This window comes from Abramis brama (assembly GCF_963993115.1).
Source record: "Abramis brama genome assembly, chromosome: 25".
Lineage (NCBI taxonomy): Eukaryota > Metazoa > Chordata > Actinopteri > Cypriniformes > Leuciscidae > Abramis > Abramis brama.
In genome coordinates this window covers 14,370,462-14,382,470 of record NC_139987.1, presented here as the reverse complement: position 1 = coordinate 14,382,470, position 12,009 = coordinate 14,370,462, and the positions used below count along the sequence as shown (strand labels likewise).

Below are 12,009 nucleotides of genomic sequence, written 5' to 3'. Positions count from 1 at the left end.
GCTAAACCGGATCGAGCTACTTCCAAGCAATAAACATGCTGTTTACTAAATATTGTGCAGTGCCTGTTTGTGGAAGAAGACAGTCTGCATAAGCTTCCTTCGGATTCCAGCATGGTTAAACTTTATTAAATCAGTCAATCACAATTTCCCGACACGGATCTGCCAGCAACATGTAAGTAACCATGTGTATTCTAATGCCTGATCTGCGATCAGTGATTTCTGTGTAATTATTCAAGTTCAGATATTTCTCTTAAAATCGTTCAATACTGTTTATGCATCAGTGACTAAACGATCAACTTCACATAATTTCTCGTAGTATTATGAAAATAATCTTTTTTAAACTGTTATTAAATTATATACAGAAAGCGATCAAAGAACGATCCCTTTCCAATCGCCCAAGCTGTCAATCAAACAGCACAGCGCGAGCCGCGAGAGCTTATCTGGACACTTACCAAACTCGTGATGAAATAATGACACTGTTACACTACACAACGAAGCTCTTACTGTACGTTCACACCGCCGCCGGCGAGAGCGGCAAAATTCGCTCTCGCCGCCCTGCCACCGACGGTGTAGAAAGATTCGGGGACGCTCTGACGTAGATTAGAATGCGTGATTTTTTTCCTCTCAGGCGGAGGACTTCTACATTCCAATTGGTTGCCGCCGAACCGCGTCATAGCTTATTACCATAAAGTTGACTTGATTTCAACTCCTCTCGCCGTCCAAGACGCGCCACGCCACCCTCGCCAGAGCTCGCCGCCGGCTCTCATTGAAAATGAATGGCTTCCGGCCACTTTGACGCTCTCGCCGCCGGCGGTGTGAACGCACAGTTACTGTGTATTCACATCGTGTTTGCATTGTGATTTGGTCGGTGTAAGCATTTGTGAGAGTGCAAAAATTGCATTGCAATGATAAGATCTTTATTCACGCGATCAACAGACTGTCTGTCATCTGCTCAGTCAGTGCTCATCATGCTGCAACCTTTCATGTGATGGAATAGATTTAAATATAATGCTTTAAACGATACTTTTCACGATTTGTTAATCTCGATAGCTGTAATAGTAAAAACGTAGTAAAAGCTTTCGAGAGAGTTCATGTAATACTAGCTATTTCATATGCAAGCATGTCAGCCAATCACAGCAGTGGGCATTTGCACTGCAGTCTCACAGCAGACACACCCCTTAAAACAGAGCGTTCAAATCTGAGGCTGAAATCAGGCGTGGGAAAATGGCTTTTATTTATAAATTATGACAATTTTTGATGTAAAAATCATACTAACATTATAAGGGCACCCCAGGCAACATTATAAAATAATAAAACAATCCAGTTCATGACCCCTTTAAAATAGTTGTGCTGCTTATTATTTTTGTGGAAACTAAGATAGGCCTACATTTTTCTTCTAAGTCTAAATTCCAAAAGAGCAGCATTTATTTGAATTAGAAACATTTTGTAACATTATAAATGTCTTTAATTCATACTTTTATTCAGCAAGGATGACAGTACTTTAACTCTTAACCCAAACTCTTCAACAAGACCAAAAGGAAGAGAAAGCAACTGATTCTCATCACTAGTTGTGTCAGCCGATTCCTCATTAAATCAGCTAAAATCCACAACTCATTGTTCCATCAACACTGTTACAGATGAATCAAAATAATTTCTTAGTTCTGTCAACTATGCCTTTGTAAGGCCCGCTATATTGGTCCTATCTGCCGGTTTGCCAATACACGGGGAAGGTTATCACGTGTTCTGTCCTCACTCATGCAAAGTATTGGTTGGTTAAATTTACAATACATTTAGTTATGTATTCTCTCGTTTATTTCATCTGACTCCATAAATGAAAGGGTTTTAATGATATCTGTGGATCATTAATCATGAGCGAATGTTTGACTATTCCTTTTAACCATTAAATGAACAACGTCAAGATCAGTTAGAATAATCACATGTAACAATTTATTATGTCAGGTAAATGTATCATGCCAATTTCATAATCAATTCAAAGATAATCGATACAAAACATCAAATTCTCTGGAATAAAGAAAAGAGATGCATACCCAACATTAAGCAATACATGAGGCTGAGAGCTCTCACTCTCAGCCTCACGGACCAATCTGAAATACAGAAAAGGCCCCGATCTCCCTGCTGCACTTCATTAAATAGCCAGACCTCTTTCACATGTAAACATGTGCTAACAAAGGAAATTTGCATTCAGAGGTAGCACCTCTGGGTGTAGGGAGACCATTTGTCTAGAGGCCAACCCCTCCTTGTGTGCTAGTTATCCATAAACCTTCAAAAACCTTATTACCTTGTGTTTTACTTATTCTGGAAATAGGACATTTGTACCAGTCGCACTGTGACATTTTAAATGATACCAAACATGAAAATATGATACCAAGTATTCAATACATGAAATACATTAAACTATACATTTTCTTGGGAGAAACCAGGTGATCATCTGAGCATGAGAGAGAGGGGGTGAGGGGAGAGGGAAAGAGATGTAGATTAGGATGACTCAGAGGTGAGACTTTCGTCTCAATGGTGCACGAGGGCCAGTTCAAATGGTAATCTCCAGAGAGGTCCTTTTGTCCTCTCAGGGTCTGGTCAACCCAGAAACAAACTGTCTGGAATTTCCTAATTTAAAAATTCTTACACCTTTATGCATAATATTGTTCTATTTTTTTACTAATAGCTGAATCATTAATTAACATTATTTACTGAAATTTACTGATGATATTGTGAAAAAAGTCTCTTTTTTCCATCTATTCAGTTAAAGTCAGTTGATTGACTTTCGGTGTATCAATGAAAATGAGGGTGAGAAAATGCTAACAGAATTTTTATTTTTGGGTGAACCACCATTAAGGGACTGGAACGTACCCCTGAACTGTTTTTGAATTTCTGTCTGAATCACAAACGGGAGTTTATTAGTCATGTGTCATGTTTATTAGTCAAGACTCATTATGGGATATAAGCATTACTGAGGGGTGAACCGAGGGACACAATGATGGATGCACTAAAGGTCCTCTTATCATTGCAGAAAAAAACAAGGTAGTGCCTATGAGCTGATGTGTGATGGATGGAGAGATGCAGAAAACAGAAAAAGAGGTTTCATGACCTTGTGTTTTTGGAAGGTTTATCAGAACGGTGGGATGGGAGAAGTGTAAATCCCAGCCCAAGTCTGCTTGGCTATGATCTGAGCTTCACAATGATTCACACATCCCTGAAAAAAAAAAAATGAAAAAAAGAAGAAAAAGAAAAACTCCTACCAGCCTTTACATACTTAACCCTCAACCCTGCCAAATCCCTCTGAAATTCGATTCCATTCTCTTCCATTATCCCTTTAGATTCCTTGTTTCATTCGTCTCTGCGTCTCACATTGCAATGATCACACTTTCTTCCCTCCATCCTCTTCTGAACTCCCACTCATACACTCATCCATGACTTTAACCTCTGCTCCCATCTCTCCTTTCTGTTTGAATCGCTTTCCTACCATCTCTTTCTACTCCCCTCTGTTCCCGGGTTGCCTATTTCAGCATGTGTGAGTGATGATCCATGAATGCATTGCAAGTCTCCAATTGAAACTAGAGTGACCAGGAAAAAAAAAACACCTTACAACCTTGGTTATTTATCATTATCACTAGGTCTAATGGAACGTGATCAGCCCGCCGTAATGGCCCACTTACTCTCCAAATTGAAAAAGAGGGCAATGAAAAAAGGCGAGAGAGAGAGAGAGAGAGAGCGCGAACGAGGGCTTGGCACACTGGATCAGAGGGTTGTAACGTAACAGGAGTAGGTGTTGTCTGCGTCTCAAGTACGAGTCTTGCATCCTAAAATATTTATGAAGCAGAGGCCTTAATATTCATACGGGTAGTGTGTCCTCTCTTAGATGGAGGGCATACAGCACATACACAAACACAGGTGCTCAGAGTGTGATTCTACTCTAAAGCTCAGTCCCTTATTCAGGAGGACAGCACCAGGGGGAACGTTGTGTTGAGAGGAGGAGAAAGAGGCTACAGAGGGAGCAAAACACAGAGCTTTGAGTCGCAGGTGAAGTCGATGTCAACAATTTGTTTTGAGAGGCTTTGCTGGTTGGATTAGACAACGCTGCTGCAAAACAGAATAAAGACTGTGGCCTGAGGCCATAACTCAGCAGCTCGTCTCTCCTTAGATTACACAAAGACAAATCTTGGAGTATCTCAAATAAATATCTTTTTACCTCACAGCATGCCCTCCAGCTCTACCTTCTCAACATCTTTTCCTCTCTGTGGGTGCCTACGTCAAACAGTTTTTGTTTGTTCTAAAAGAAAGCTAATTAGAAAGAAATTATATTTCATAAGAACAGTAACTGCAATGTGATTATAAAAAATAAGTGCCTTTCATTAACCCTTTAAACCCGAAGTGTACCACCAACATCCATTGAAATGTGATAATAATTATTGAATTAGATGGTAAGAAATCTGCCTGGTCATTTTTTTTATTATTATTTCAAACCCCGTTTCTAAATTTTAGCTTGTCATTGTCATTAGGTTGAAGTCCTCATTTACTAATAAACCATTGTCGTGGAGTGTAACATGAACCATGTTCTGCTGAAACCTGACTGACTCTTACTGTAGAAACACCTTCTCTAATTTTTGAGACCTCAGAGCACTACTTGTCTGGAAAAATGTGACATTAAGTGATAAATTATATATATATATATATATATATATATATATATATATATATATATAATACATACACATTTAAGCATTTTAAAGCTTTTGAAAAAAAGAAAAGATAAAAATACAGTAAAAACAGTAAAATATTAGGCCATTACTTTTTTTTAAACATTTAAATTTGAAATTTAAAACATTGTTTACTATTTTAGTATATTTTAAAATGTAACTTATTCCTGTGATGGCACAGCTGTTTTCAGAAGCCATTACTCCAGTCTTCAGTGTCATTTATATTTTTGTGGAAACCGTGCTAAAAAAAAATTCAGGAATAAAAAGGTTAAAAGAACACAACCTCTTTTGTAACATTTTAAATGCCTTTACTGTCACTTGCTGAATAAAAGTATGAATTATTTTCAAAATAAAATTATCTTATAGACCACAATCTTTTGAACGATAGTGTGCATATGCCATTATAAATGTACAAAGCTCAAAAACAGACTAACCCAAGATTTAGTTGTTCAATGGGTTCCACCTCCATTAGCTGGATGACTATGTTTGGAAAAAAAAGCAATCAGGAAACCACTCAATAACAGTGAACAAAAAGAAGTGATTCTCTACAATCACTTTCCAAGGACCCGTGTTGCTGTGTGCTACAGGTCTCCTAGCAACGGTCTCCAGGCAGGGTCTCCAGAGTTGGTAGGTTTATCAGGTAACTACATCACAGGTCTACTCAAGGTTGAGGAGGTTTTCGGAGCAGTACACTGACTTTAAATGGGGTTAAAACAAGAGACTACACTCAGTCGTTTATTAATGGGAAGGTCCTGTAGGGTTCTTAATGGCTTTTGAAAACAAGTGTGGATCAAACTTTAGAAAGGAGAAGCAGATAGCATTGAGGACTTGAGTGCATACTACAACATGGGCCGGACATGAATGAGTGATCTTGCACTCATACACGACCGCAGGGGCAAAATAAAAGTGCTGACTGACCAGGGATGTCTGACAGCATCTGGCTAATATCTAAGTGAAGGGACAGGCCTGTCAGAGCCTGTGGAAGGTATATTTGGGAATATATCTTTAATGGACACTAGGGATTATAGGACAGAACAGGGAAGACTACAGGTCTGGACAGTGAAGACAGAGTGTTGTCTCAAACCTTAGAAAAGCCTGCAAGCTCTCTTTGATTTTTATTTTTAATAAAATATGCACATAAAAAAATTACTTAGTATTTCGAACAGTGAATACAAAATGGCTTAAGAGTAGATGGGAGAAATGTTCTGTGTTGACAATTCCTATTAAAACCAGAAGTCTTTAAAGTCCCTGTGAACCGGAAGTTGCAAACGACTTTTCTCCAGTGTTGTGACGTTTTTCCAAGTGAAACAAACTATTGAACAGAGGGCAGGGTTTTACTTTAGCGCTCCTCCTCTCCATCTCTGCTCATAGCAGACTAACGGTTTGAGGGGAGTGGTTAAGCGTTTTCAACCCAAGCCTTCAAACTGACGTCATCAGTAAGGGAACGCCATTCCAGACCAGAAATAACTTTTCAGATTTTGATTAAAGATAACCACGGCAAACAATTTTTTTTCTGTGTATTAACTTGCACGGATTAATTGTTCACCACAAGACTAGTAATATGCGCTAACAAAGTAAATAGGGTCAATTTTGATTTCATGTCGACTTTATCCCTTTATTTTCATTTTCTTAAAGACAACAAACATGCACAATGACACCAAAATAGTAACTATACATGTAAATATCTAAATATACTTTCTAAGCAGTACCATTGTACATGCTACATTGAGCTAAGTACTTGAATTAGAACCCCCCCCCCCCCCCCCCCAACCCCCCAATAGTTTATGTTTATTGCAAAATATTCATATATATGCAAATATTTAGTTTGAGAGCTTAAGGAGAATGACTCAAGTACATCATTTGCAGTGCTTCATTAAAGGCACACTATGCAAGATTTGTATACCAAGAAAGATAATTATAAATATAACTATAAGAATAACTATATTAGTGTCCACACCAGCAGACGATATCGTTGATTGGCTCTCAATGTTTTTGGTCATCAGCTGGAAAAAAAATTGTTGTTAAAGTGATTCCAACAATATCATTTCTCTGTGCCGTTATCTTTATAGTTGTGGTGTGGACTCTGCTATTCTTTCATATTTAGAACGAATTTTAGAACTACGCCATCTTTATTGTTATCGTTATAGTCCTTGGTGTGAACAGGCCTTAAAAGCACAATTTATAATTCTGAGTCGAACTCACATTTTTGGAGAGTTGCACGTCAGGGTACGCTGTAGGCTACGCGTGCTACACACAGCCTACCCTGACGTGCAACTCTCCAAAAATGTAACAAAGCGTCAATTCTACGCGGACCGCAAGTGCTGTGATTGGTCTGCTAGAACCCCTCAACGGAAGGGTTCGGAGAGAGGCAAACGGAGATAGTGTCTCTATCAAAGTGTGAAGCTCTGTTAAGTCGAAGTTTGCCGCGAAGCTCTCAGCGTCTCGAAATCGCCACGGCGATATTGATCCTCGTTTTAGTTCTCCTTTTGTCCCAAAGTCTGCTTGCCATGATCCATAATGTTTGAACGAAACAACAACAGCGTGGCGCTAAACATTACGTAGTTGTCTACATCTTTTGCCATGGTTACTATGGCAGTACAAGCGGAAACCAGGGATAACGCGGATATTACGTCATTGACAGGCGACAAGTCACAAGGGACGGGGCACTATTTTAAAATTGTGAATTTCACTGAAATTACAAATTCTTGGAAACATTTAGGATAATGTTGTACACAGTTGAAAGAAATATATAACACTGTGCAAGTGGTTTATGGATATTTTGATACAAAATTCGTACATGTCATACCTTTAAGGTGATGCGTTCTAAAATAACGGTCACCTTGTGCAGGACATGCAATAAGTCAGGAGAGGTGTTGCATTTTGCCAGAGAAGGCAAATGTGGTCTCTTATTTCTGCAAAAGAATTGCTGAAATTTAAAGCTGGTTTGCATAATGCAAGAATACAGACTACTTGTAATTGGTACTGTGTAACTGTTATTTAGTGTTAAATTATTGTGGTTGAGTGAGGTGGCTTAGGTTTTATTGTGAATTTGTTTTATACATTTGTTGTGTTTTCGTATTTACTTATATGTATACATTTAAGAATACTTTAAAGTTTTAATATATTGTTCTATTGTAAGAATTTTTTTCAATAAAAAAGCCATACTTTAATGTCAGTCACTATCATTTTGTGGCTCTTTTTTTTTTTTAAGTATCAGTTCAGGCACGTTACCATTTTAAAAGAATCGATTTGGCACTGGTATCGTAAAAAACCCAAACGATACCCAACCCTACTGATTGGTGGAGATATCTTTGCAGAATCATGGATGTAATGTAGTTTTTTACCAGAAAGTCCATTGTTAAACATGATTATGTTAAAATAATGCAGACTGGCAACTTTAACAAAAGTATAGCCTAGATAGCACTGATTAACAACCTTGTAGTTGTAGCTCACAGTAGGTTTACAAGTTATTGTTAAAAATAAATTCCTCTATAGAAAAAGAAAAAAAAACCTCCAGGATCCAACGTTTGCACTCTAGGCTATATAAAGAAACCAAATTGGTCTACATCATTCTGTTTACTAATATTACTTCGATAAAACAAAACATCAAACAGGTTAAACCACTGGCATACTACATTTATTACATTGTTTACAGTCATGAGTCTCCTAACTTTGCTGAGTATCACGTCAACCACTCCAAATTCAGGAGAGACTCCTGCATTCCGTACGCACACAGAACAATAATTTAGAACTTTGCAGTGTTTATGTGGAATATGAGATATAAAAAAAGCTAAAATCGCTCAGGGAAAATAGAAATGACTAGCCAATCCACACTGTTAGACATTACATTTTTGTACAGTTATGTACTACTATATATCACCCAGAATAATACTGCAAATTATCTTTACAGTAAATAACATTCTTTTTCTTACTGTGTTGCCAGTAAGTTACTGTAAAAACCCTTTGAAATGGCTAACAGTGCACATAATATTCATGAAAGATCATTGACAGAAGTCTCATAAATATCCATTTAATTTGAACAAACTACATATGAATATTACACCGGTGAAAAGGCCAGGTCTTCACATACCTTATTTCACTTATGAATAATCAGTATTGTGACAGAATGGCAACACAAATGAGAAATATCCTTGAAGCCAGCATCTAAAACAATATCCCTGTCTGCTGAGAAGGACACAGAGCACACAAATGTCAGACTCAAAATTAACACCATGGAGGAATAAATGTCATCCACAAGGGAAGCCTACAAAAACATACCTGAGTGCATCCCACAGTAATGGGAAATGGCTCAGATAAACACCACAAGCAAGCTTGCACACATTCCACATATGCATTAAACCAAAAGCAATGTGTGCGTTATTGTTAGATTCTAGTAACCAGTGGCCCGGAAAGTCATAGCCCTACCCATGCCATTCTTTCTCACTTTATTTTTTCCTTGTGCTGGTCTGTATGCTATACAACCTGAATCTCTATCTAAAGAACACAGATAACTTCTACCACAACTCCACAAGCAGTTTCAGATGTTACTCAAAAGAGAAATAAGCAGAGGAGTGGCCACAGGTGCCCAATACTAGTAGACAGCATGTGCAATTCACAGAAAATCAATGTTAACTCTAGACAAGTCCACTGCCAAACCTAGTGTGACTGTTTGCATTCTAAGCCAAGGGGATCGATCAATATCAGGTCTTGTATGTAGACTGGATAATAAGCAACCTCAGTTTCAGACATCTCGAGGAGTCTTCCTGAAAAGGGGGGGGTACACGTGGAGCTTGCATTGGCAGATGGCAGTCTGAAAGAAGCCCCTCTTGATGGCTTTAAGACGGTTAAGCCTATTGTGTAAACTGCTAACTAACAACAATATTCAAGAAATGAATTCTGGAAAATGTATAATTCCACCTAAGCTTGAAAACAAATGGAAATGACGCAAATCTGCTTCAGCAGCAGCATAAATTAGATAAGACTTCATACAGATAATGGATATAAACCGCTAAATAAACAGCTTTGCGCGGACTGGGATTGTTGGTATCAAGCATAGAGGTATCAAGGCGTCGTTAAATCGACGATGGAAATAAAAAAACTTAACTCCCCACATGTACGTACAGTAGGCTATAACACGTATTACCCGTTACTTCAATTCTGGACGTGTATAAGCTTTTAACAGGATTATATTTAATTTAGGCTATACATTGTGTTTTCTGCATGCATTTTTTAATAAATTATTGTAAAATAATTAAAAATGAATTTCATTTATTAATAACAAAATTTCGAATCAGTTGGGAATATATACAAATTATTTGTGTCTAAATATCGCCGCGGTCCGATTTAAAAAAAAAAAAAAACTGCCATTAGACTTTGAAACTAACGTTAGTGACCGTTTTTTATTCAACTGAACACCTTTAACTTCGCTTACGCTGGTCAGTACTATTACATTGACCAATTTGGTTTACAGCTGAAATTGAAACACAGAAACGCTAACAATATAAAAATCCGATATAACAAAAAAACTAAAAGGTGTAAGAAAACGAAACAAAGTATTAAAAAAAACTTTTGAGGGAAGGTAGCGCGCGAGCTAACTAGTCCGCAGCCTTCCGGACAAAAATAAAAATAAAACTTACCTGCGAGAAGAATTCCATAGATTAAACAGCGGCAGGTCGTGCTCAGACCCATTCTTCTGCTATTAAGTCACAATTTAGTAATATGCGTAAGTATAAAAACAACTTTTCTCCCCGACTTGAACTGTTTCGCGTTCACTCTTCTTTCGCCAGTCTCGCGCAGCATCAATAGTCCACTAGCTCAGCTCAGCTCGCTCGCGCAGGTGGATTGTGGCTGGAATCTGCACACGTGATTTCCGGAGGTATCAGCCGGAGAGTTTTCACGCCCCCTTGCGTACACATGCTCCAAAAGCGACTGAATTTCTCCACACATCGGAGCATATTGAATACATAATATTCCCATACCACCAAGTGAATTCGCAGCTGTGTTTGGTGCAGTTTCTTCTATAATATATTGTTCTAACAGCAAAAAATATTAGATTACCAGCTACTCCCACCCCTCTCACTAAATCACTCCCTTGTTGGTAAAATATGTTTCTCCTGTCGTTGTAATAATTATAACAGATCAATCTAGCCCTTTTCCAGAAGGATGCTGTTTCGAAACCAAATGTAATTGCATATTGGAGTCAGTTTGTAAGTGATGTGTTGACTGGAAAAAAAGTCTGGATTTTTCAAGCAGAAGCCAGAGAGAGCTGTTCATTTATTTTGTCACTGCCATTGTCATTTCTTTTGTCAAAATGTAGGCTACTTGATTTTGTTGGAAATGTTGATGAAAATTTTACCTTACAGTGGAAATACGTTCTTTTAGGTATATTGTTAACTCCAACCAGCACTTATTTTATTTTAATGGACTATTTTAATTAACAAATGTACATTTTCTGAGGAAAAAAACATGTTTTACAGTCATTAAAACTGAAGTGAATCATTGTATTGAGTCCATATTGCCCCTCGAAGAAACAAAAAGCTTTTCAAATGTTACAAGCATATACACCGTTTCTTATTATATTGTTTATACCGCCCCCTAGCATTTGAAATTTTTAATTGTTTGTTTTGATATTTTCTTCAATAAAAAAAGATTGAAAAAATACTGAAAACATTTAAACACACTGCGCAACTCAACCAGGCCTCGCCACCCTTTATTGCATATACCTTATCACTTTAATGCTAAATCTAACCTCAACCCCTCATTTCCCCCAGTTGTCTTTACAAACTCTTGTGAGTTCTTCATCACTTTGTATTCATTTTTAAACAGCCTTTTGAGAATCACATAAATTGTTATGATGTGACTTTGGAGCAACTATTTTGATACTTTTCAGCTAAAAACATTAGCTTCCTCCTTCATAAGCCCAGACCTGACACAGCCCCAGTTTAGCTTTTCATAGGGGCATTTGGGGCCGTATTCACAAAACATGTTATCTTAGCACCAAGAGTTCTCCTAAATAGCAGTAAAAGTTCTTAGGTAAGACTTTCCTCTTAAACCCTATCACAAAGCTGCTGAGACCAACTTTTACTAAGGAATAGATAAGCTAAGAGTAAAGGCGGGGTTGACCACATTGCTATGGATGATGTGAACACGCTTACTAACCATGCACACAGTGATTGGCTGATGGGGACGGGTATCTGTCAGTGATTTAATCATAGAAGTAGAACGAGGTATCATGTTGTCATATTCAAATCAAGATTTTAAAATAAAAATGGTGCTATATTCATATAAAGGTTTT

The 12,009-nt window shown here is 37.7% G+C and overlaps 1 protein-coding gene across 1 annotated transcript in view; it reads right to left on the bottom strand.

The window, feature by feature from the left end:
• cxadr (CXADR Ig-like cell adhesion molecule) overlaps positions 1-10,534 on the bottom strand; it is a 53,699-nt gene extending 43,165 nt beyond the window's left edge. The window contains exon 1 of the mRNA XM_084104011.1: positions 10,352-10,534. Coding sequence (XP_083960137.1) covers positions 10,352-10,403 — 52 coding nt within the window. The 5' untranslated portion in view covers positions 10,404-10,534. The remainder of the gene's footprint in view (positions 1-10,351) is intronic.
• Between the last annotated feature and the right edge of the window lie 1,475 nt (positions 10,535-12,009).